A 25,774-nucleotide genomic window follows, 5' to 3' on the forward strand; every position below is an offset into this window, starting at 1 on the left:
CAGGAAAAGTTATGCCAGGGCGGCTGGGTAGAATATGTATGAATATTTGACAGCAGGGGTGGGGAACCTGTGGCACTCCAGATGTTGCTGACTCCAACTCCCACCAGCCTCGGGCAGCATGGCCAATGGTCAAGGATGATGGGAGTAGTAATTAAGCAACATCTGGAGGGTCACAAAGGTTTAGATCTGTGGTTTGTAGGGCTGGTTCACATGTTAGACTCTATGATAAGGCAGTACATGTTCGGAATCTTCTCTTGACCGTAGGTCAACATACAGAGAGACACTATTGGGATACTCTCCTTTCGTCATCAGTAACGTATCTGAGTTTCTATCTTCTTAAGCAGAAAGGGCATCAAAAATACAGCCAAGTCTGAAAGGTGCCGTTTGCTGGAGTTGTTTAGGGCTACAGAATGTGTCGATTTCTCTGGAATATATTTCTATAAAAAGCACAGTGTGTTCGAGAAAACAGCTTCGGCCATGAATATGAAAGCATTCTGGCAGAATGAATGAAAGCTGAAGGGGCGGGGGGGGGGAGACTTTAAAAAGGAAATGAAATAATATCGGCCTAAGGGCAAAATGAATGGGAGATGTACATGGGTTCTATGGCTGCGCAGCTGCCATTCGTTTCATACTGTTGTCATTGTTGCTTTACATTAATATGCCGAAACTAAAACATTCAAAAGTTGTACATAGTCAACTGCTAAGATGAATAATTTCGAAGGAGCCACAGTTAGCCTAAAAGTTGTCCAGTTTCCCATATTTTATTCAACTGTTCTTTTAACCGGTGGATATTTTTTTTTGTATTTCCTTTTGATACTTGGCAGCAAACATTCTTGCAGCAGTTACCATGTGTGAGATCAGTTCTCTGTATTTATAAGACAATGGACCACTGCATTCTAACAGGACTTTTGCAGAAGAACTTCTTGCAAGATCATGATTCTGGCCAGGTCAACATCTCAGAGGAATCTGGCGGGCCTTTCTAGATGTGTACAGGCTAATCACCATTGGAAACAGAATGCTAAACTAGGCAGGCAATTGCTGGGGTTCGTATCCATCCATAAAGTACCTCCTTATAAGGCATGTTGACTCCGTAGCAATCAGCTCCTGAAGAGATGCCCAGATGTCTCAAAAAGGAAAAAAGAAAAATCCCTAGCATTTAAAATATGCTCCTTGCTTTGGAAGTTCTCAAAAGATCTACAGTCAGCGAGTCAGGGGTGGGAGCTGTTTAAAAGGAAAAAGCTGAATTGACAATGTGGCACATTGTACATGTATGAAAGCAGAGCGCCTGGACGTTAACCTTAATGACATTCTCATCTGAGAGATAAAGCCACCCTGAGCTGACTTTATCTGCACTTAGCAGACACTATTTACTTCTGAACAGCATTATTAAAATTGTTTATAACCAGAGCACTCCAGAGCTGCCCGACACAGTGACTGCCATTTAGAAATGGCTTTAAGTAGCTATTTTAGCTGTAGGCATTGCCCTCTAATGCACACAGTAGGTGTTCTGTATCCTTACGGGCCCTCTTCTCTTCGGCTGCCCGTAAAAAGTTGCTCAGAGGGTCGGATAGACTTATTTTATTTATCATAAAGAGGTCGTATGAACACGATTAGTGCTCTATTTCTTTTGCCACAGGGGCAACAGACTACAACTCAGGGCCTCTTATTCAGGCTGGCTGTGCAGCTGGTCACAATTTGCGCATGCGGGTGAGGGAGCATGGGATTTTTAAAGCCGAATTCTCCACGGCATTCATTTCTCACACAGCGAATGGTGCATTAGGTAGAAAATATTGAGCTCTGCAAGCCAACTTGTGGGTTGGGATGCTTGTGTAAGCATAAACCTGTAAGCATCTGAGCATCGGCGGGAAACTAGACCCTCCTATGAGATATGGTGAATCCTCCTTCTCTGCAAAACAAGGGGTGGGGATTGGATCTGGCCAGCTGGCCAAATCTGACAGGTGGATAGGGCCAGGGGCTTAGAGTGGGGAGTGCTAGGGGGACCATGGCCCCGGGCGCACAACTTGTGAGTGGGTGTGAAACAAGTGCCCTCACCGCAAGCACCCCCAGCATAGCTCGGCCTGGTGTTCCTCTCCACCCACCAAGGGCCACGTTGGCCAGTGGGGCTCCCCTCTGTGCAGGCGGAGAGGCAGCTCAGAATAACCCCACTTTGATCCAGTGGGGGGGAGTCACTCTGGCCACATCGACAGTGAGGGCTGGGCTGGGCTGCAGCCCTCTCTCCCAGTGTGTGTGCACCTGCCCTGGGCACCGAAAACCTCTGCTACGCCACAGGGTAGGTAGGGCTGTTGGGAATCTCTGTACGTGCAGCTACTCACACAGAGTCAATTAAGGTTTAGCAGACAGCCAAATGGTCATGTGAAGGAGTAAATCTGCCTTTCTGATAACAGAGGCATGGAAACAGCTCCCTGATTGGTCAAGCTCTCTCAAGGGAGTGATAATTAATGGCCTACTAAGTGGAATGTGTTAGTGCAGAGGTTCAGAGTTCTGTGTGTCAGTGTAGGAGTTGTGAGTCGTGTCAGAGAGAGCTAGCAAAAGATCCATGTTCTGTTCCTGTAAATAGTCCACTGTATATAATAAACACCTAACTACAAGTTCCTGGTTCCTGCTTCATCTATCCTGTCTGCAGCCAAGTTGCCAATTGTTTCCGTGGATTCTGTGTGTACTCTGCTAGGTCTGGCTAAGGTCCTGCAACTAGTCAGAAAGTTGTGAAACACCAAATAGGTTTTGCCAGTAGGGTATCTCATCTGTTGATCACTTGATGTTGCAGTGATGTTAGTTGATGCACGTGGCTTGCAGAGAGCTGATCATCAGGGCCTCAAAGCACTGTGGACAACTAGGTACAGACTTCTGTGACCAACTGATTGCTGGGGCATGCAAAGAACTGTACAGGGCATTATGAACAGGGCTTTGAAGGTGTCCGCCAACCACTTTTTGGCCCAGCTGTGTTTCTACCTGCCTCACACTTGATATCATATGTGATTTCAAGTGTGGGGCAGGTGAGAGTAGCTTAGCCATAATGGGCCAAAGGGGAAAGTCTGGTGGGCTGCATCAGGCCTGTGGATCACAGTCTCCACCCCTGTGACCTAAAATGTAATCAAAATCAAACGGTAGCAGAACCATCACCTGGGGTTCCTCCTGGGCCCTGCAGGTGCCTATCTTAAATCCACCATAGTCCTGGGACTGATGGCAGTCTTCTTCGGACAGTCTTGGGACTGGATTGTCATGTGCCTGCTAAGGTACTTGGGAGTCAGAATCATTCCCTGTGGTGGTTGGAGCCCACTGGGGATTGGAGGTTTGGATCGCAAAGGAGACCGACAGTCAATGATGCCAGCGCCATTGAGAGAGCTAACAAATTCCAGTTTTGTCCCTCATCCCCTTCCCTGACCAGAGGTGCCGACTTGCACCCAGGATTGAGGGCCCCATTGCACAAGTGCGATGTTATGCGCACATCACATGTTGTGTGTGTGTGTGACTTCACATTGTCGGGAGGAGGCTGAGCATGGAGCGCAATGTGACACGGCTTCCTCTCTCTCACTCAAGAGGAGCCGGCCACTGAACTGTGCCATGCTTGGCTCTGTATTCAACCTCCTCATTGAGGGGACCTAGCCCCCTGGCAGCAGATCTTGAGGTGGCTGAAGACACCTCCACCTCTAGGAGTTGGCGCGCCTGTCCCTGTTGAGTTCTACAAAAGCAAAACATTGAGACTAAGTACTGGGTGTAAGTTGGAAAGCAGGATGGGGATCGGGGTGACTGAGGGCTGACTGAGGCTGGTGGGGCAGTGTCCCATTCGCCCCAATGGCTCAGCCTCTCCACTTGTTTCTCCATGAACATGACGTCACTAGGAACGGGAGGGGCAAGTCACACAATCTGACAGCTCATTTGGAGGATGACCTTCCAAGGACAAGATGAGAGGACGGCCAGGAGGCCTCTATGGCACAATAACCTAAGTGTGTGTGTGTCTATCTCTGTGTATGAATGTGTGTAGGTCCTGCCAGGTCAGGTCCTGCCAGATCCATTCAGCCCACAGACCACCAGCTGACCACCATTCAGTGGCATAGCGTGGGTTGCCAGTGCCCGGGGCTGCAGAGAGGTGGTGGGTGGGCGGGAGGGCAACAGACGGAGTACGCATGCGCATCCAACTGCCTAAGGGCCCCTGCATCAACCAGGAGATCGCAGCCGCAGAGATAAGAAAAAAGAGAGATGTTCCATTGTCTGGAAAGGTCACTTCCTGGTTCACATTTTCAACGGAGCCCAGCAATGGGCTGTATTGAGGCAGCGCCAGGTGTTGAAATTTTGCACCTCTAGCAATTTTGCACCCGGGACAACTGCCTCTGTGGCCCCTCCCACACTATGCCACTGCCACCATTCACTTACATTAAGCATGTAACCTGAGCTATTTATTTGCTGTGTCACATTTAATTTCTCCCCCGCTTCTTTCTTTCTTTCTTTCTTTCTTTCTTTCTTTCTTTCTTTCTTTCTTTCTTTCTTTCTTTCTTTCTTTCTTTCTTTCTTTCTTTCTGTTATTGACGGCCTGCAAGCTCTGGCTGGCATGTCGGACTCTGCTGCTTGCTCCGCAGCAGAAGATAATTCTCCCCCAGAGGACAGGAAGTGCTGAAGCAAGTGACAGCTGGCAGCCTCCTGCCCTCCAAAGCCATAAACCTGTGGAAACCTGCGACCGAAAAATACACCGGTACCACTGACCTGTAACTGGGCCGTTGCAGAGAGCATTTTCTGCCTGGCTTGGAGGGCGGTGGATGATGACACGGAGACAGACATGTTTTGTCTCAGCCACCTGATATCATCCCACATACAAGAAAGCTGCAAAATTTGGAGTGGGTGGTTGTGGAGGAAGAGAGAAAGAGACGATTTATTTTTCCCCCCAAAAAAGTAAGCTGCTGTTCATTTTGTAGTTCTGTGGGTGGCACTGTTAATAAATGATCAGAATGACGTTGTCTCTCGCCAACGTGAACAGCACACATCTCTCCCAGTCCATCTGTGCACCCATCCTATTAAAATATAGGTCACTGGGTGTTGTCAGTGGGGCCCAGAAGCGACAAGAGGAGAGGGTCACATTTGCATCTGGTACTTCTTAACTCTTCACAAATGTCTAGCCAGCTGTTTGAGACTTTTTCCTCCCCCCTTTTATCATGAAGCTGTAGCTAATACCAGTCCCATGTCTATTTCCCTTTGGGATTTTAAGCAATAAAATACTGTCAAAGGACATCTGTGCCATTATGGCCCAAAGACTTAGCGGGATGGGGCGAGGCTCCCTCAGTCAAATCCCAGACGAATCAAAACTGCTTTACAGGAGCAATGAATGAATGAAAGGTCTTCTAGGAATAGTTTGAAAGTATGGGGGTCCATAACCAGAACACTATGGATTGATTTATATCCCACCTGTCCTTCAAGGAGCTCTAGGTGATGCACACAGCTCCCCTCCCTCACCAATATATCCTCACAACAACTCTGTGAGGTAGGTTGAGCATTAGTGATTGGATCCTTGGTGTCTAGCTCTCTGACTACTTCACCACTCAGTGACCCTAACTATAATTATATCTTGCCTCTGGTGTAGGCCCCCTTCAGTGCCTCGTTCCTTGTTTTGTAGGACCTTTATTTAGGTAAAGGTAAAAGGACATGGGTGGCGCTGTGGTCTAAACCACTGAGCCTCTTGGGCTTGCCGATCAGAAGGTCGGTGGTTTGAATCCCCATGACGGAGTGGGCTCCCATTGCTCTGTCCTAGCTTCTGCCAACCTAGCAGGTTGAAAGCATGCCAGTGCAAGAAGATAAATAGGTACCACTGTGGCGGGAAGGTAAGCAGCATTTCTGTGCGCTCTGGTTTCCGTCACAGAAGCAGTTTAGTATGCTGGCCACAAGACCTGGAAAGCTGTCTGTGGAGAAACGCCGGCTTCCTTGGACTGAAAGCGAGATGAGCGCCACATCCCCATAGTCACCTTTGAATGGACTTAACCGTCCAGGGATCCTTTACCTTTACCTTTTTACCCTTTATTTAATGGCACTGAGGATATGTTGTCTTTTGTATAGTAACAAATGTTACATTCCCTAGAAATGACAGCTTTGAAACGTCCTATGTTACGTCTCAAAGAACTACTTTAACCCCCTAAAATTTTAATTGGGGTTATAGAATCATAGAGTTGAAAGGGACACCAAGGGTCATCTAGTCCAACCCCCTGCAATGCCGGAATCTCAGCTAAAGCATCCATGACAGCTGGCCATCCAACCTCTGCTTAAAAACCTCCAAGGAAGGAGAGTCCACCATCTTCTGAGGGAGAGCGTTCCATTGTTGAACAGCTCTTCCTGTCAGAAATTTTTTCCATATGTTTAGTCGGACTCTCCTTTCTTGCAGCTTGAAGTCATTGGGTTGTTGTTGCTTTATTTAATACTGAATTTATTTCAGGCAGAGCGTTAATACTTGCTCACCAAGGCCAGAGATTTATCTATTGGTTTAGGTATGGGAGCCCTTCTAGTTTTGAACATCTACTTTGGTTCCAAGCACCACACCAGAATTACAAGCAGTGGCGGAGCTTCATGCTGTGGCACTGGGGGGGGGGGCGGAGAGCAGATGGGGGGTGTGGCTGGTCCATGTCCTGGGGGCGTGGCACATGTCCCGGGGGTGTGACGCATGTCCCGGGAATGTGGCATGTCTCCCACAGGGGCGTAGCACGCCTCCTGGGGCATGGCGCACGTTCTGCGGGCGTGGCGTGCATCTGGGGGGTGATGTGTGTCCTGGGGGTGTGGTGCACTGCCTGTGGGGGCGTGATGCCCAGCGCGGCCGGGAGGGGCAGCTGCGATGGCACCCCACCGGGATCGTGCTGCCAGGGGCGGTGCGCTCCCCCCGCACCCCTCTTCCTCCACCAGTGATTACAAGTCTTGTAACTTCTCTCCTCCACTACAGTGGTGCCTCGCAAGACGAAATTAATTCGTTCCGCAAGTCTGTTCGTCTTGCGGTTTTTTCGTCTTGCGATGCACGGTTTCCCATAGGAATGCATTGAAAATCAATTAATGCGTTCCTAGGGAAACCGCCTTCAGACCAGGTCCGGGGACAGTCTGTCCCCGGACCTCTTCTGAAGGCTGGGGGGGGGGGACAAGGGCTTTTCTTCCCACCCCCAGCATTTTAAAAAACCCTGGGACAGCGGAGGACTTCTCCGCTGTCCGGGGCGATCTTAAAATGCTGGCGGGCGGCATTTTAAAATCGCCCCGGACAGCGGAGGACTTCTCCGCTGTCCGGGGCGATTTAAAAGCCCCTGGGAAGGCAGGCAGGGGGGACAAAGACTTTCGCCCCCTGCCCGCCTTCAGAAGGTGTTCCCGCCCCCCGCCCCACTTCGGAACAGCTTTCCGAAGTGGGGCGGCTGGGCCAGGTGTCCCCGCCCCCCCCGCCCCACTTCGGAACAGCTTTCCGAAGTGGGGCGGCTGGGCCAGGTGTCCCCGCCCCCCTCCCCACTTCGGAACAGCTTTCCGAAGTGGGGCGGATGGGGCAGCTGTTCCCGCCCCCCTCCCCCCTTCGGAACAGCGTTCCGAAGTGGGGCGGATGGGGCAGCTGTTCCCGCCCCCCCTCCCCCCTTCGGAACAGCGTTCCGAAGTGGGGCGGATGGGGCAGCTGTTCCCGCCCCCCCTCCCCACTTAGGAACAGCGTTCCGAAGTGGGGCGGATGGGGCAGCTGTTCCCGCCCCCCTCCCCCCTTCGGAACAGCGTTCCGAAGTGGGGCGGATGGGGCAGCTGTTCCCGCCCCCCTCCCCCCTTCGGAACAGCGTTCTGAAGTGGGGCGGATGGGGCAGCTGTTCCCGCCCCCCCTCCCCACTTCGGAACAGCGTTCCGAAGTGGGGCGGCTGGGGCAGATGTTTCCGCCCCCCGCTTCGGAACAGCGTTTTAAAATGCTGGGGGTCAGCAGCGAACGCTCCCGACCCCCAGCATTTTAAAATCTCCCCGGGACAGGGGGAGATTTTAAAATGCTGGGGGTCGGCAGCGCTTCACTCCCGACCCCCAGCATTTTAAGATCTCCCCGGGACACGGGGAGATTTTAAAATGCTGGGGGTCGGCAGCGAACGCTTCGCTCCCGCCCGCCAGCATTTTAAGATCGCCGGGGCAGGCGGGGGGAAGGCAGGGGGGGGGAGCAAAGACTTTTGCCCCCCGCCGGCCTTCAGAAGAGGTCCTCTTCTGAAGGCCGGCTGTGGGCGAAAGTCTTTGCTCCCGACCGCCAGCATTTCTCTATGGGCTTTCGTCTTGCGATGCAAGCCCATAGGGAAATTCGTCTTGCGAAGCGCCTCCAAAACAGAAAACCCTTTCGTCTTGCGGGTTTTCCGTCTTGCGAGGCATTCGTCTTGCGGGGTACCACTGTAATCCCTTTCTTCCAGCCGAGTTTGTTCAAGCATTCTGCCTCCCAGGGAGGGTGCAATGGCTAACTTTTTATTTAGCCTGTAGAAAACTGTCCCACCATGTCTGGCTCTTCTCTGCAGTCTCAATTCCACCTACAGGACCCTACAGTATATACGTATGACTTGGCTCACAACAACGTATTCTCACACAACACAGGAATGCACGTTGGTGAGAAGGGGGTCTGGCTGTCGGTGAAAAGGAAGTAGATTATGTGCATCGCTCCAAGCAAGACACCGCCGCCCCCCTTGCACTGACCCAGTCAGTTGAGTTTGATCAAGAGGAGATGGCAGGCTGTGTTTAATGTACCTTTGTGAACCAGAGGAAATCTTGCATAATGGAACTGGCGTGAGAATCATCGATTTCCACAATCGGGATCTGATCTTCGTTGGTGACCAACATATTGTCTTTGTAATAAAATATCACAGCTAAATAGAGCCCTCTGAGGGGGGAAAAATGAGAAAAGAAGGTGATTCGAAGGCTGTTCTGGGAAGGCCAGAGAATTTCAGAGCGAGAGAGAGAGCTATTTTGTTTGCCTAATCCTGGCCTCGCAAATGACTGAAGCAACAGATTTCACTTTGTCGTTCCCAGAAATGAGAATTTCCCAGAAACATCCCAAAACTAAATTCCAGCAAATACTGCAAAATAGCTTCAAATATGTTGGAGTTGATACTGCCTTCCCTGTATAAGCAAAACAACTCACAATGTCAGTTTTTATAGCAATTCTGTTTAGACAAGTGGTACGGCAGGATTTTTACTTTCTGCCTTCAGAAATCAAGCATTATATGCGTGTGTGTGTGTTAGAAGTCAGTGGCTTTCATTGAGGGAGTATTCATTTGTTTAGTTATTCTTCAAAAGTACATTTGATGTGTAACTCATTCAAATCAAATTAGATTTTGTTACTTGCATTGTTTTAATATTTCCCCTCTTTCTAACTTTCAACTTTTCATTGCCCTTTCCATTGTGGCAGTAGGCAATAGACTTCTCTTGCCCATAATTTTACTGCTCCAGAATGCCCTGGGTATCGTGTTGTCCCAGGACATCCGGGGGAGAATGGCATACCATCCAACATTTCTCTGAGAAAATAGGGACATCCTATTCAATAATAGAGGGACGCGGGTGGCGCTGTGGGTTAAACCAAGGGCCTAGGGCTTGCTGATCGGAAGGTTGGCGGTTCGAATCCTCGCGATGGGGTGAGCTCCCATTGCTTGGTCCCTGCTCCTGCCAACCTAGCAGTTCAAAAGCACGTCAAAATGCAAGTAGATAAATAGGCGGGAAGGTAAACGGCGTTTCCGTGCGCTGCTCTGGTTCGCCAGAAGTGGCTTAGTCATGCTGGCCACATGACTGTACGCCGGCTCCCTTGGCCAATAAAGGGAGATGAGCGCCGCAACCCCAGAGTTGGTCACGACTGGACCTAATGGTCAGGGGTCCCTTTATCCTTTACCTTTATTCAATAATAATAATAATAATAATAATAATAATAATAATAATAATAATAATAATAGTACCCCACCCACTTGACTGGGTTGCCCCAGCCACTCTGGGCGGCATCCGACATATTTTAAAACATTAAAAATTAAAAACAATAGGGACTTCCTACCATTCCCTCCAACATTTTTCTGATGAAAATAGGGATGTCCTAATGCAAAGCGGGATATTCCAGGATCAAATCAGAAAGTGGGACTGTTCCTGGAAAATAGGGACACTTGGAGGGTCCGAGATGATTGTTTGTGGGGAGGCAAGCTCAATGCTATTCTTCTTGAAAAATTGGTGCTGGAACTCACAATGAACTTGTTCTCTTACAATGGCAATGGTGCCCATCTGAGTGGTTCTGGAACTGAGTTCTGTTAAGTTCTGGCTGGGAAAACAAGCCCTGGGAAGCTGTCTTTAAGGGGAACTTGTCTGCCATTCCCTATTTTTTTCACCCCTAATAAGCTTCCAAAGGTCCCCCGGAATGCAGTGTGAAAAGAGTTAATCACAGGACCTCTTGATTTATAGCAATATGATTCAGTGCTGCGACCACCCGAATCAATGGGGTTATTTTGGATGTGCGCTAGTGCAACAGAGCATCATTTTGTTCAGCGTATCTGTGGCACTGTTTACATAAAATTCATTCCTTTTAAATATTTACGTTTGTAATTAGCTACATACATTAATCAGTGGATTTAGTGAATTGAAGAACCTCCGGGGAGCTTTTTGGAAAGAACTAGCCTCTTATCAAAATACAAAGGGGGGGGGGGACGACAAACCAAGCACTCTCAGTGATGAAAGAAGACAGAATCCAGCCCTGTGCATAACTTTCATTCACAGAGACCAAAGCTTCCAGAGGCAGGCAGGTTATACTGGGACAGGGGAGGACAGCCAAAAATATTAAGGAATCTCAGATATGGGTTTGATCAGGAAGAAAGCATTCAAATGGCTTTCTACTGTCATTTTTAAAGCACAGCAAGCCCAGGAAGTCATTCATTTTCATCAAAGGGAAACATCAGTGCCACCCCCAGATATCAAAAGGGCTGCTATCACATAAAAGACCATGGAACAAATTTGTTTTCCGTCGCTCCAGAGAGTAAGGCCCAAAGGAGAGCAAAAGGTTTTGCGTTAAACATCGGGAAGGATGTCCTGACAATCTGAGCTGTTCAGCAGTGGGACAGTTTGTCTCTCATCCTTTGTTTTACCACCCAGAAGTGAATCCCAAACCTCCAAGTGTCCCTATTGTCCAGGGACAGTATTGGATTTACAGAAGCTGTTTCTGATTCGAGCCCATAATGTCCTGCATTTCTTTAGGATGTCCCTATTTTCATTCGAGGGATGCAGGTGGCGCTGTGGTCTAAACCACAGAGCCCAGGGCTTGCCGATCAAAAGGTGGGCAGTTCAAATCCCTGCGACGGAGTGAGCTCCCATTGTTCGGTCCCAGCTCCTGCCAAACTAGCAGTTCGAAAGCACATCAAAGTGCAAGTAGATAAATAGGTACCGCTCTGGCGGGAAGGTAAATGGCGTTTCTGTGTGCTGCTCTGGTTCGCCAGAAGTGGCTTAGTTATGCTGGCCACATGACCGCTGTCTGCGGACAAACGCCGGTTCCCCGGCCTATAGAGCGAGATGAGCGTCGCAACCCCAGAGTCGTTCGCGACTGGACCTAATGGTGAGGGGTACCTTTACCTTTATTTTCATTGGAGAAATGTTGGACAGTATGGAATTATGTGATCCCCAAGCCAAGCATGTAAGTAACTATACAACCTTTACAAGACATCTGAAGGCAGTCCTGTATAGGGAAGTTTTAAAAAAATGTTTAATGCATTATTATGTTTTCATATATGTTGGAAGCCGCCCAGTGTGGCTGGGGCAACCCAGTCAGATGGGCGGCGTATAAATAATAAAATTATGATGGTGATGGAATAGGATGTCCCTATTTTCATCGGAGAAATGTTGGAGGGTATACAATCCTGTTGACTTACTCCCAGGGAAGTTTGCCCAGTTTTGCAGCCTTCTTTGCTAGACATTGAAAGCAGTATCGTACCAAAATGGCATGATTCCCACCAGCAACTCTTGGAAACTGCAGATTATTAAAGGTGATTACAGTTGTTCTGACCGCTATCCCCTGTGCCCCCCCCCCCCCGACTTAAAACTCCCAGTTTCCTGGGAAGACATTTTGATCTCTAAACAGCTCTGAGAATTGTAGCTCTGAGAGGGAAATAGGGGTCTCCTAGCAACACTCAACATCCTTATAAAACTACAGCCCCCAGAATTCTTTGGGGGAAGCCATGACTTCAGCCCAAGTCAGACTTTAATTTACCAAATCCTGTAAGATCTGAAGGTCATGCCTTGACCCTTCTCAGAGGACGTCTGCTCCTCAATGACTTTCCTTGCTTCACCAATGTCACCCGGTGAAGCCTTTTTCTATGTGACTGTTGCCCTGGCACTCAATATTTTTCTTTCTCAGTGCTGAGTACTTTCTGAAATCAGGCCTAGGCTTACGTAAGAGAGAAGCTCTTGGGAGCTCTGGCTACATAGTTCAGATTCTGCCACACCAGACAAACCTTTTCAAAGTCTTCACAAACTTGTTTGAAGAATGGAAGAGGTGCTTCAGGCTTCTTGAGACAGATTGCTTGCGACCTGCATTCTGCAATTTAGAACTCTCTGGAGACGCGAATGAAAAAGAAACAAATGAACAACAGAAAAGAGAGAGAGAGAGAGGTGTGATTTTGAGTTTTGCAGAAATATTAGGCAGCACATTTTTTTTTTTTTTTTGAGACCAGAGACCCTCCAAGTGCCCCTATTTTCCAGGGACAGTCATGGATTTACAGAAGCCTTCTGATTTGTTCCCAGAATGTCCAGTTTTTCCTTAGAATGTCCCTATTTCCATCGGAGAAATGTTGGAAGTTATGGTAGGAAGTTCCTATTTTCACCTGAGGGTATGGAGTTATGTGACCCCCAAGTAGGGTTGCCACCTTTGTTCTGGCAAAATACAGGATAGGGTGGGGTGGGGCAGTTGGGGAACGATCCCCCCCCCACCTGGTGCTGAAGTGACTTCAAAGCAATCCATTGCAGCTTAACAGGGTGGCCCCACTGGAATTTGTCACACACACACAGACACAGACACGAATTTGTAAATCTGTCTGCTTGGCTACCGAGAGCTTAAATACATGACATTTCACACATGCATTTGCAGAGGATCCCTAACATGGCAGAGAGAGAAATACAGGACAAAGCTGTTTCAATACAGGAAGTAGCATTTTACATTGAAATACAGGACAATCCTGTGTTATATAGGACAGGTGGCAACCCTAGAAGAAGAAGAAGAAGAGTTTGGATTTGATATCCCGCTTTATCACTACCCTAAGGAGTCTCCAAGTGGCTAACATTCTCCTTTCCCTTCCTCCACCACAACAAACACTCTGTGAGGTGAGTGGGGTTGAGAGACTTCAGAGAAATGTGACTGTCCCAAGGTCACCCAGCAGCTGCATGTGGAGGAGCAGGGAAGCGAACCCGGTTCACCAGATTACGAGTCTACCGCTCTTAACCACTACACCAACCCTACCCCCGAGCCATGGAGATAAGTAGCTATACAACCTTTCAAAAACCTTCAAGCAGTGGGGGAACTACTTGCTCCGGCAACTGGAGTGGCGTACGTCCAGGGGCGTGGCTGGCGCACATCCCAGGGGGTGTGGTGTGCATCCCAGGGGCGTAGCATGGTATGTGTCAGGGGTGTGTGCATCAAGTGGTGTGCACCCCGGGGCATGCGCGAAGAGCGACGAGTGTCCCGGGGGTGCGTGGCGAGCACCAAGTGTCTCAGGGTGGGGGCGGTACGGCCACAATGTAACCCCTCCAGGATAGCACTCAGGGCGAACCACCCCCCGCCCCCTTCGTCTGCCAGTGGATTGAAGGCAGCCCTGTATAGACTAGACTTTTTAAAAATATTTAGTGTGGCTGGGGCAACCCAGTCAGATAGGTGGGGTTAATAATAAATAAATAAATAATAATTAATAATAATAAATAATAAATAAATAAGTAATAAATAATAAAATGGTTGGTATTGAACAGGATATCCCTAAAGCTACTGTGGGCGTCTTCCAACATACAGTGGTACCTCGGGTTACAGATGCTTCAGGTTACAGACTCCGCTAACCCATAAATAGCACCTCGGGTTAAGATCTTTACCTCAGGATGAGAACAGAAATCACCTGGCGGCGGCGGGGCGGCGGCAGGAGGCCCCATCAGCTAAAGTGGTACCTCAGGTTAAGAACAGTTTCAGGTTAAGAATGGACCTCCAGAACGAATTAAGTTCTTAACCCGAGGCACCACTGTATATAAAGACATAATAAAACATTATATAGTAAAACATCCCTACACAGGGCTGCCTTCAGTTGTCTTCTAAGTATAGTTACTTATCTCCTTGGCCCAGGCAGGGGATAGCTTAGTTAGTTACAGCTGATAATGCCTAGGTTTCAGGTTTGATCCCTGTATGGGGCAGCTGCATTTTCCTGCATAGCAGGGGGTTGGACTAGATGACCCTCAGGGCCCCATCTACTATTTTATGAAGCTGATGTAGCTATGAAGGCTTGGGGGTCTCATACCTCCATACTGTCCAACATTTCTTTGCTGAAAATAGGGGTGTCCTAAAGAAAACTGTACCTTCCAGGATCAAATCAGAAACCAGGACGTCTTCAGTAAATCTGGGGACTGTCCCTAGAAAATAGGGACACTTGGAGGGTCTGGAAAAGCCACCCCCCCATTTAAAACACTTATTTCATGCCGTGCTCCGAAACTGCGCTTTGAATGATGGAATTTAGGGCAAAGATTCCAGTAGCAATCACTCTCCATTAATGCCAGTGTAAAGGACAGACTGGAGAATCATGTGTGCCCTGGCAGATCTCACTATTCAATTTGTCTGCTCTGGAAAGGAACAATAACTAGATAGCAGCTAATGAATCCTTTTCCTGCGGCAGATTGATTATTCTGCTTTACAAAGCCCCATTGTTTTGATTGGCAAGATCAAAGGTTGCACGAGGAGGATCCAGATTAAATTTGAAAATGTTGTCAGGCTTACCTTTCTTTGCTGAAGGAGAAGGATGGGGGGGGGACGGACGGACCCTGACACCTTTTTTTTTGGTGAATTCTCAAAAGAGATTTTTCCTAAACTTGTCACATGGAAGGAGGCATCCGACTGCCTCTCCTTAACAATTCTGAACACGTATGTCCAAAACCATATGTGCATTCAGCAATTTTTTTATTAAAAGAATATGAATACATTTGCACCCTAATTTGCACATTGAAGAAGGCGACAGAAATGAGGCATAAATTTAGCATCATTATCCTAATGCAAATATAAAGAACATTCAGATGCTGATAAATAATTCCCTTCCTGGAAGGGGATAGCTTGGCCACCAAAATGTGTAGATTTTGAGGAAACCTGAAGTGCATAGATTTGTGCAGTGCTTTGTAGAGACAAGGGTTTTTTTTTGGGGGGGGGGAGTTATAACAGTAGGGCTGCCATACATCTGGGTTTTCCTGGGCACATCCGGGATTCATTGGTTGGAAATAAGTGTTTGGACGGAATTTCCGAAAATCACGAAAATGTTCGGGATGTATGGCAACCCATTGTGGGATGTGATCCATGAGAAGCAGTCAAATACAACATTCCTTGTTTTCCTAGAGTGGCCATGCAAGGGGATGTTTGGTCCAGCTAGTTGAAACTTCCTGTTCCTCCTGGGATTATCCCCCCATGTGGGGTAGATCAACATGTACATATTTGTAACTAAGTCTGCCTTCAGGGATCCAACTGTGAACTGATGTAAGTAAACTTCTTTTATTGCCTTTGAATAAGATTGTGGCGTCTTTATTCTTTTAAGAGGGATTCAAGGGAACTTACTAGGAACGCACAATTCAATCTGAGACAGACTGAATTGTATAATAGTGAGAGGCTTACACGAGCCTGCAACCAGCTATCTGCTGTGCATGTAAAAAGGGGAATGTAAACTCTGCTAAGTAAAGGAACTTGCTAGCGCAAGTTAGGAAGGATATTAATTAATCGTATATCCTCTCTTCCTACCCTGAACATTCCCACATCCATGTCAGAAGTGCTGGTTTTTTGGTGAATTTCCTTTAAAATATCTCAAAAACTTAAAACCAGAATCCTTTCTCCTAGGTATCATGTCAGAGGAAATAAAAAGAACGGTCAGACCAATATTTATGCATGCAACTACGGTGGCAAGGTTATTGATTGCCCAAAATTGGAAAAGTAGCAGCGTCCCAACTAAAACAGAGTGGCTATCTAAAATGACGGAATACTTCCATATTGCCGAACGAAGAGAGAGGATAAGAGGAGATATGGTACAAAAAGTGAATAAGGAGTGGGCTATCTTTAAGGAATACATCAAAATTTATGTGGAAAAAGTAGAATTTCTGACAGATATTGAGTGAACCCAGAAAATGATTAGAGTGAAAGGAGAGAAAGTCAAGATAGAAGAAGAGATTAAAGAAATAATGAAATGCGTTTAAGCTAGTTGGAAAAATAAAGTAGCGTAACAAGAATGGTTGGAAGTCAAGTCACTTGGTGGGTGTCTGTGTGGGGTAGGTGTGTTGATATGTACAGTATAGGTAGGTATTATATAGAGTAATGTAGGTATGTTTTATGTTATGAAAATAAGGTAGTGTGTTGTGTATGTGTATTGTGCAAATGTACATTTATGTGTTTTATCTGTTAATAAAATTAAAATAAATAAATAAAATAAAATAAAAATATCTCAAAAACTTCATTTTGTGTGCGTGGAGATTCTGGATTTTCACTTTTTGAAATATGGCAACTCTACGTAGCAGTTGCCTTGGTAAGTAAAGGTAAAGGGACCCCTGACCATTAGGTCCAGTCGTGACCAACTCTGGGGTTGCGGCGCTCATCTCGCTTTATTGGCCGAGGGAGCCGGCGTACAGCTTCCGGGTCATGTGGCCAGCATGACTAAGCTGGCAAACCAGAGCAGCGCATGGAAACGCCGTTTACCTTCCCGACGGAGCAGTGCCGATTTATCTACTTGCACTTTGACGTGCTTTTGAACTGCTAGGCTAGCAGGAGCAGGGACCGAGCAACAGGAGATCACCCCATCGCGGGGATTCGAACCGCCGACCTTCTGATTGGCAAGTCCTAGGCTCTGTGGTTTAACCCACACTGCCACCCGAGTCCCTATAGTTGCCTTGGTAGGATCATTCATACTTACTGGTACTCTTAGCTTGGAAGCAAATGAGTTTTAAGTATGTTATTTGCCTGCAGCCTCAGATAAGTTAAGAGCATGCCTGTATGAGGGAGTCTTGTCTTTCTGAAGAGAATGCACCTTAATACATCAAGAAATATCAAGTAATCATACTACTAAAGTAAACAGGGTGGATTTAAAGTGGGGAAAGCAACCCGTTTCACTAGTCAAATGGTTTGGCTCCACTCCACCAGCGTTTTAACGGCCACTGCGAAATGATCCGCATACAAAAACTGTGGCAATTATTTCCACCCTGTTGATTGCTTTTGTTTTTACAATCTTGTATAAACAGGGACAAGTAATACCAAAGTGGGATTATATGCCCACATATGTGTAATAATAATAATTTGGGAGTCACGGGAAGAAGGCGTTTGAATGGCCTGCCATTTAATTAGGTAATAAATAACGTGGCGTGGTACTAATTGCATGGCAGCAAAATGATATTCAGATGCAAAGCTGCATCAATAAATGATAAGGCCACAGAAGGGGGGGGGGAGACGACGACACCTTTGTGCAAAGGCTGAAGTGAGCAGCGCAAAGATTAGGCAGACTGGGGCTTCGAGTAGCCTTTGCAAACCAGGGCATTCAGAGGGCATCCGGCTGGTAAAGGCTAAGTTCATTTTTGCCCCCCTCCAAAGAAACACTCAAAAGCCTGTTCTGTGCTAAGCAGCTCAAGAAGTTGGTTTGCAGGTGGTCCATATAATTTGGCTTTGTCGTCTCACTGCGTTAAAACCAACAAACTGGTCTGGGGAAGTGAGACGGAAGGGAATCCTGGGAAGATTTCTGGCAGATAAATCTGAGCTTTGGCAGAGCACGATAGGTTTGGTGTCATTCACAGAGGGCACATTTTAAAGAGCAAACTTGATCGCAGCAGTGGAAGAGACCGAAGGGATAGAAAGCGAAGCAAACCAGCAAAGATGAGACGGCCTACATGAGCCTTTAAACCAGGCATAGGCAAACCCAGCCCTCCAGATGTTTTGGGACTACAATCCCATCATCCCTGACCACTGGTCCCGTTAGCTAGGGATGATGGGAGTTGTAGTCCCAAAACAGCTGGAGGGCTGAGTTTGCCTATGCCTGCTTTAAACACGAGGGGTTTCCCAAACCTAGATCTCCAACTGTTTCTGGACTACAATTCCCATCATCCCTGACCACTAGTCCTGCTAGCTAGGGATGATGGGAGTTGCAGTCCAAAAAGAGCTGGAGACCCAAGTATGGGAAACCTTGCACTGGGGCAAGCTTCGTCTGCAAACCTTGACCCAAGTCTGCTGGTCTGAGACATGTTTCCACTGTAATAATAATAATAATAATAATAATAATAATAATAATAATAATAATTCTATTATTTATACCCCACCCATCTGGCTGGGCTTCCCCAGCCACTCTGGGCGGCTTCCAGCACATAATAAAACATCAAACATTAAAAACTTCCTGATACAGGGCTGCCTTCAAACGTCTTTTGAAAGATATGTAGTTCTCAAGAGGATTATGTCGTTTTCATGAGGATTTTAGGAGGAAAATGCAAATTGCTGCAGAAATGCGAAGAACTGATTTTAATACTGGAAAAATGAGAAATTTGGAGAATCAAAATTACCAGATTCTTTCATCTCTAATGTGGACAGGGCCTAAGGAAGAAGCGTGTCCCTAATTTAAGTCAAAATAGATAAACGATAGATAGATGAGAGAGAGAGAGAGAGAGAGAGAGAGAGAGAGAGAGAGAGAGAGGTGTCTCTGGGTTCAAAATCTGAGAAACAGACATGTTTCCAGCATTCCAATACAGTGGTACCTCGGTTTAAGAATAGTCCTGTTTAAGAACGATTCGGTTTATGAACTCCACAAACCGGAAGTAGTGTCCCGGTTTGCGAACTTTACCTTGGTCTAAGAACGGAATCTGAACGATGGAAGGGCACTGGTGGCGGGAGGCCTCCTTAGGGAAAACACGCCTCAGATTAAGAATGGTTTTGGGTTTAAGAACGGACTTCCGGAATGGATTAATTTTGTTTTTTTTTATAGAAATTTTTATTGGTTTTTCACCTTTTATAAAGACAAATACACACACAAAAGACAAAAGACAAAAACATGTATAATTTCAGAAAATCCTACTTTCCTAACCTTGTTCCCTGACTTCCCCCCACCCCCCTTCATGCATCCCCATTCCCAGAATTGTGTCAGCAAATTGGTATTTCTCTTCTTTATCATCTTAAAATTACCTCTTTTATAAAGAAAAGTAAATTTTTTCTAAGTTGGACTCAAGTTCTCTTCCATTGATTTCCCAATTTGTCTTAAATAAAAGTCATATTAACTAAACCCAAAGGTCTTGAGTGTTTTTACAATTCTATTCTTCCCTCCCTCCCATCCCCGGTTTTCGTCCCTTCCCAGTACATATCCAAAATATCAGTTCTTAGCCTGGGTTCCTCATGTCCGAGGCTTTCAAGTCTCTTTCAGTCCCTCTCCGCCGGTCTTGTTGGTAATCCTTTATGTCGGTCGTCGAATCTCGAAAAAGTTCTGTCACCATCCAACCATATTCTCTTCCCACAAGAACATTTGGAAACAGCTGCTGGAAAATTTCCACAAAGTCTGCATCTTCAGAGTCAAAGTCAAAGTGGAGGCCCCCATCATATTTCTTTATTTTAAATTCCTGTGTTCCATAAACTCCCAGGGCCTCCTCCTTCATCTTTTGCATCTTTCGCAGATTTGTATTAGATGTAATCCAAAAGTCTCCTTGTTTATATTCCACAGATGTCAGCTTCTGGTTGGTACTTTCCAACTTTACTTTCTCTTTTTCTTGTTTAGTCTCTTCCACTTCTTTAGATATCATTTCCGATTCAGCTGTGGATTCTTTCTCATCCAGGTCCTCAATACATTCAGCAGAGCTGCTTGTTCCAGAAGTCAAGGTCATAAGTTGTTTATTCATAGCCAGACTCTGCTCTTGTAAGACTCCCACCAGATGAAACATTCTTTCGATTTCCACTAGTAACTTTCCATCCACAGCCATTGTAATTTCACAGAATTCCCCCTAGAGGGAATCTGGTTACTTAGTAATCTTTCTCCAACAATCCTCCAACTTATTGTTATTACTTTGTTTCCAACAATTTTAACTCAATTGCAACTCATTTTAATCCAGAGGGATCTTAAATAACGATTTTTCCACTTAAACTGTCCGTTTGACAGCTTTGACAGCTGTCAAACTCCGCACCTCTTCCACAAGCTCAAAAGCAGGACGCTCCCGGGCCCGGGAGGGGGGGGGGGTTGTTTACAACTGAAAGAAAGCTTCCAACACTCCACTCTCCAGCTCAAAATTTCTTTTTGCCAAATCTTGGAAGTTAATGTCTTTTTCAACTCACCCCACAAAGGGTAGGCACTCCAGCTTAGTTCTTATATCGTTGCTTTAGATCGTCTGCAAGAAGGGGGGGTGCGGACTTCCTTTTAGCACACCCCCCGGTCGTCTCAAATTCACGGGATAATATTCATAAAGTCCAATTCCGTTTTACTCACGGGTTATTCTTTTCAGTCCGAATTTCAAGGCAGGGAATCAGCGCTCTCCAGTCATGGCTCGCGGCTTCGCTCAACCGAGGTAGCGATCGACTCTCAGCACCACGCCACCCTCCGTATCCTCTCCGCAGCCTTTAAAAAGGCTCTTCGTGAATCGGGGGGGCGCTTAAGGTGCCCACCGAGTCTTCAGTCCGCAGGCTTCAGCGCCTGCGGTTTTTGAGGGTCCCCGCGTCGCCGGCGCGGCAAGACCCGTCCTCAGTTGAGCCGATTCCCTCCGCAGCTCGGAGGGAATCCGCTATTTCCAGATCGCGCCAACCCGGAAGTCTCCGGAATGGATTAATTTTGTAAACCGAGGTACCACTGTACAGTGGTACCTCGGGTTAAGTACTTAATTCATTCCGGAGGTCCGTACTTAACCTGAAACTGTTCTTAACCTGAAGCACCACATTAGCTAATGGGGCCTCCTCCTGCTGCTGCTGCACCGCCGGAGCACGATTTCTGTTCTCATCCTGAAGCAAAGTTCTTAATCCAGAATGGATTAAGTTCGTAAACCGAGGTACCACTGTACAGTGGTACCTCGGGTTAAGTACTTAATTCGTCCCGGAGGTTCATACTTAACCTGAAACTGTTCTTAACCTGAAGCACCACATTAGCTAATGGGGCCTCCTGCTGCTGCCGCACCGCCAGAGCACGATTTCTGTTCTCATCCTGAAGCAAAGTTCTTAACCTGAAGCACTATTTCTGTGTTAGCGGAGTCTGTAACCTGAAGTGTCTGTAACCTGAAGCATATGTAACCTGAGGTACCACTGTATTCCAACGTTCTCTGTAACAACATTTTGACACATAAGAATGTCGATAATCTGCACAGGAGCAGCTGTGCAATATTGCCCACCAACTTCCTATTGCAACTGCAACATGAGAGTCTCTGCTCTGCGGCGGCTTCTGTTCAGGACACCAGCATTCGTATAACTTAGCATACAGCAGCACAGCTAAAAGCCAGCCCACATGCTGATGAAGGCTTGTGGGCCGTCATGCCCAGAGAGGGCAATGAGAATACGCCCCTAGATCTGGGCTAGCTCTGCCTCCGTTCCAACCTTGCCTTGAAACAGCCTGCCGTCCAAAGCCAACCCCTCTGCCCTTTGCCAAATGAGGTAAGGGCTGGTTCCGCAGCTCCCAGATCAAATTACTATTCACACATTTTTAAGGATTAACTTCGGACTTAGTCCGTCAGTATTTTGCTGGACAAGTGCCACCGAAAAAACAAAACAAAGGGTAAGCATTACAATGAAAAGTTTTGCTTTCTCCCCTTCCTACCTTAGATCATCACAACGATACGTTGAACTACAAAGAGTTGATTTGAAATGTATGATTGGAGAAGGACGAAAACTGGGCTGGGCTGGGCGGAGGAAAAAACTTCTTCAACCTTAGGCCCATACAATGCCAAGCAATCTGTAATTGTAGTAACCTGGTTACGCTACTTATGAAGACAAATGGGTGACCTTGTTGCTTGTAATCATCCTTGTTTCCCCCCACCGGAGATTAAACTTTGGAAACCAAAGCTCTTTCTCTCTCTCCCAAGGATAACGGCAAATTACAAAGTGAATTCTAAAGCCACAGCAGATCTGTTTGCAGAGCCTCTAAAATGCAGCCGGGATGCCAGAGTTGTCAAAGGTTTTCCTGGAGATGTTTCTGTGAGGTTGTTTACATCGTTGTCTCCTAGGGTCAACTTGATATGAGTTCTGTTCAGAGGCCCTATGTGCTTAAAGCAGCCTCTCTTCTTCAGAGGTGACCCACAAAACACAGGAGAATTGTGCGGACTGCGTGATGAGGACTTGACAGGGCTGCTGCTCTCTCCCCTCTCGCGCAGGTGCAATTGTGCAAAGGAGATGCCCAAACAGAGACGATACGTTGTTGCTGGCATCCGTCTGTCTCGAGAGACAATGGAGTGTGCATCTGGATGTGAAGCCAAGCCTCTGTTCCAGCAGTGCTTGGGTGCCATCCTGAGCATTGTGTATATAGCTCCTGGGCTGCCCAGATGACAAGATCGCCTTCTCAGCCTTGCAGGAGTGGTCCAAAGGAAAACAGAACGATACATTTGGCACCAGCTTGGCTGCAGGGCTTGGCTGCAAGGTGCCAACCAACTGTCTTTACCAGCTGCACTGGCTCCAGGTGGAGTCCAGGGTCAGGTTTAAGGTGCTGGTTTTGACCATTAAAGCCCTATGTGGCCTAGGACCCTCATACCTACGGGAATGCTTCTCCTGGTATCCCCTGCGGACGACCTTAAGGTTCATAAATAACAACATTTTGGAGGTCCCGAGCCTCAAGGAGGTTAGATTGGTTTCAACTAGGGTCAGGGCCTTTTCAGTACCGGCCCCGACTTGGTGGAACACTCTGTCACAAGAGACTAGGGCCCTGGAATGGTATACAAAAGATGAACAGGTTAAATCCATAATGATACACTGGGCGAGGGACTTGGGGGCACAACATTCAACTTTTAGATTGGGAAAGGTTATAGAAAACTGATTTGAAATTCTCAGCATGTTGCACGCCGAAAGAAGACTATATGAAAAGGATGTACAGGTGGTAATTGACTCCTAGTAAGTTAGCAAAAATGTATTAGACAAGTACAAACATCTGCTGGAAATGTAAAGAAAAAGAAGGTACCTTTTATCATATGTGGTGGTCATGTAAAGAAATAAAAGCATTCTGGGATATGATATATAATTAATTGAAAAAAATGTTTAAAATAACTTCTATTAAAAAAACCTCAGATGCTTTCTTATTAGGAATTGTAGGTACCGATATTCCAAAGGAGTAGAAAAGACTCTTTATGTATGTGACAACAGCCACATGGATGCTACTAGCCCAGACGTGGAAAGAAGACAAGGTCACTACCAGAGAGGAATGGCAAACTAAGCTGTTGGATTACGCTGAAATGGCAAAACTGCCTGGAAAGCTCAGAAACCAAGAAGACAAAAACTTTAAGAAGGAATGGGAAAAAATTATAATTTATTTAGGAGACCACTGTAAGCAGATGAAAACATTAGCAGGATTCTAATAACATGTGTAATGTAACAAACACTATGGACAAAATGGATAGGTACAAAATATGGATTAGGAAATAATATGCAGTTGAAAATGTTGGCAATAAGACCCATGGAGGGGATCTTATAACTCTATGCTTGTAAAATCAAATAAAAATCATTTTCAAAAGAAGGAAAAGAAAGTAGCTTGCTGCACAGTGATAAAATTTATGTACGCTGCTCCGCCAGATTTCCTCTCTGGCCCCACACACCACGATATATGGTCTTGGGTCAGTGTTTCAAAATCCAATGTTGTCTTCAGGCTGAAAAAGCTTTTTACTCCTGTCGAGGTTACACCAGAGAGAGGTGGTGCGAATTGCTCACCCAACCACCGTCGTAACGCATTTCAGAATGTCAAATCGCACATATGCTCACTACAGTGAGTTCGCACATCACTGTGGCAGGCGCCACAAAAGTATAACAAAGAGCAGCCAGGAAAAAGAATGGTTTTCAATAGGCTGCATTATAAAACAGATTGCTTTACGGGGACCCTAACTAGAAGGTGGTGAGGAGGGAAGGGGGGAAAGAAGCACTTATTTCCATGCAACATTCCTTTCCTTTTTCAAAAGGGCATTTTCACATTGAGCGTACGTTGCCATAGTTACAGCAAAGGAACATGCAGACCTTTGCTAGTCTGCATTGTTGCATATTTGCACACATAAGAATCGAGGGCTCCTTGTGCAGAATCTGCCAAGGCGAGACAGTAGAGAGGGGAGGACAATCAGAACTCTGTAATAATTTGATTTCTCCTATTAAAAAAGCAGGGGGGGGGGGTTTGATGTTCCTTTGTCACAAAGCCATAATTTCAAGAAAAACGTTATTTATATATATATATATTTGGGGGGGGGGAGGTAATTAAAAATATTTAATCGCATTTCAACAGCTCACAGAGAACATGGGCTTTTGGAACGTATCTCAAGCTGCTGCCCTGGTTTTCAAAGGCACACTGTCTCCCGTGAATGAAGAACAGAGAACTTGCTGGGCTTTAAACTGTCTCTACATCTAAGGGAACGGGGGAGACAGTTTCATTTAAAATGCAGCGATTTTGCTTTTTCCCCGCACTCATTAGGGTGCCTCTTTTTCATTACAAGTTGGAATGGCTTCCTAGAGAATTTATAGCACCTGTTTTGCGGGCAGCAGCAACACTGCTTTCGTTCAGTCCAAAGGTTGTAACACACAATATTAAAAGTTAAAACCACGGCCAGCAGCAGTAATGGGTGGAGTCAGAAAATGACCATAAATTACCCATCATTAAGGGACGCGGGTGGTGCTGTGGGTTAAACCACAGAGCCTAGGACTTGCCGATCAGAAGGTCGGCGGTTCGAATCCCCGCGACGGGGTGAGCTCCCGTTGCTCGGTCCCAACTTCTGCCAACCTCGCAGTTTGAAAGCACGTCAAAGTGCAAGTAGATAAATAGGTACTGCTCCGACGGGAAGGTAAACGGCGTTTCCGTGCGCTGCTCTGGTTTGCCAGAAGTGGCGTAGTCTTGCCAGCCACATGACCCGGAAGCTGTACGCCAGCTCCCTCGGCCAATAAAGCGAGATGAGCGCCGCAACCCCAGAGTCGGTCACGACTGGACCTAATGATCAGGGGTCCCTTTACCTTTACTTTACCCATCATTGAACCCTGCTGCCATCTTCCCTGCTAGTGGGTATCTATTATAGCAATTTATTGCTCGTGTTTGAGGGCGGCGGAATGTCTCCTCCCACAAACCTCACTTGCTGTGAGAGGCTGGCTGCGGACATGCAATGGTAAGGAAAAGCACTTTGTACATGCTCTGGGGTAACGCCTCTTTTTTCACATGCCGTTGGGGTGCGAAGGAACCACGGGCCGCCTCTTGCCCAAGTGTCCACAAAAATATGGCACTACCACAGCTAATTCTCCTCTGGTCTCCTCGCTGGCCCTAATAGGACTAATTTAGTCAGCTAGCCCTGGTGATCATCTAATGTTTATTGGATGGATTTTCCCCTTAAATTGTTTTTTGAATTCTGAATTGATTGTTATTCACGTTTTATACTGTCTTTTATGGTGTTTTTTTGTTGCATTAATTAAGTG

The 25,774-nt window shown here is 46.7% G+C and overlaps 1 protein-coding gene and 1 long non-coding RNA gene across 5 annotated transcripts in view; one reads left to right on the forward strand and one right to left on the reverse strand.

Moving 5' to 3' along the window:
* The window catches only part of LOC308580258, a 423,078-nt gene that overhangs the window by 333,066 nt on the left and 64,238 nt on the right, over window positions 1–25,774 (forward strand). The gene's annotated exons all lie outside the window — the stretch shown is intronic.
* Window positions 1–25,774, reverse strand: part of ANKFN1 (ankyrin repeat and fibronectin type III domain containing 1) — a 224,302-nt gene that overhangs the window by 40,812 nt on the left and 157,716 nt on the right. For all 4 annotated transcript variants that reach the window (XM_081181277.1, XM_081181278.1, XM_081181275.1 and 1 more), the window contains 3 exons: window positions 12,441–12,540; window positions 8,716–8,848; window positions 4,720–4,836 (listed from right to left, as the gene is read on the reverse strand). In XM_081181277.1, coding sequence (XP_081037403.1) covers window positions 4,720–4,836; window positions 8,716–8,848; window positions 12,441–12,540 — 350 coding nt within the window. The remainder of the gene's footprint in view (window positions 1–4,719; window positions 4,837–8,715; window positions 8,849–12,440; window positions 12,541–25,774) is intronic.

This window comes from Podarcis bocagei (genome assembly GCF_964188305.1).
Source record: "Podarcis bocagei genome assembly, chromosome: 2".
In the NCBI taxonomy this organism is placed as follows: Eukaryota; Metazoa; Chordata; class Lepidosauria; order Squamata; family Lacertidae; genus Podarcis; species Podarcis bocagei.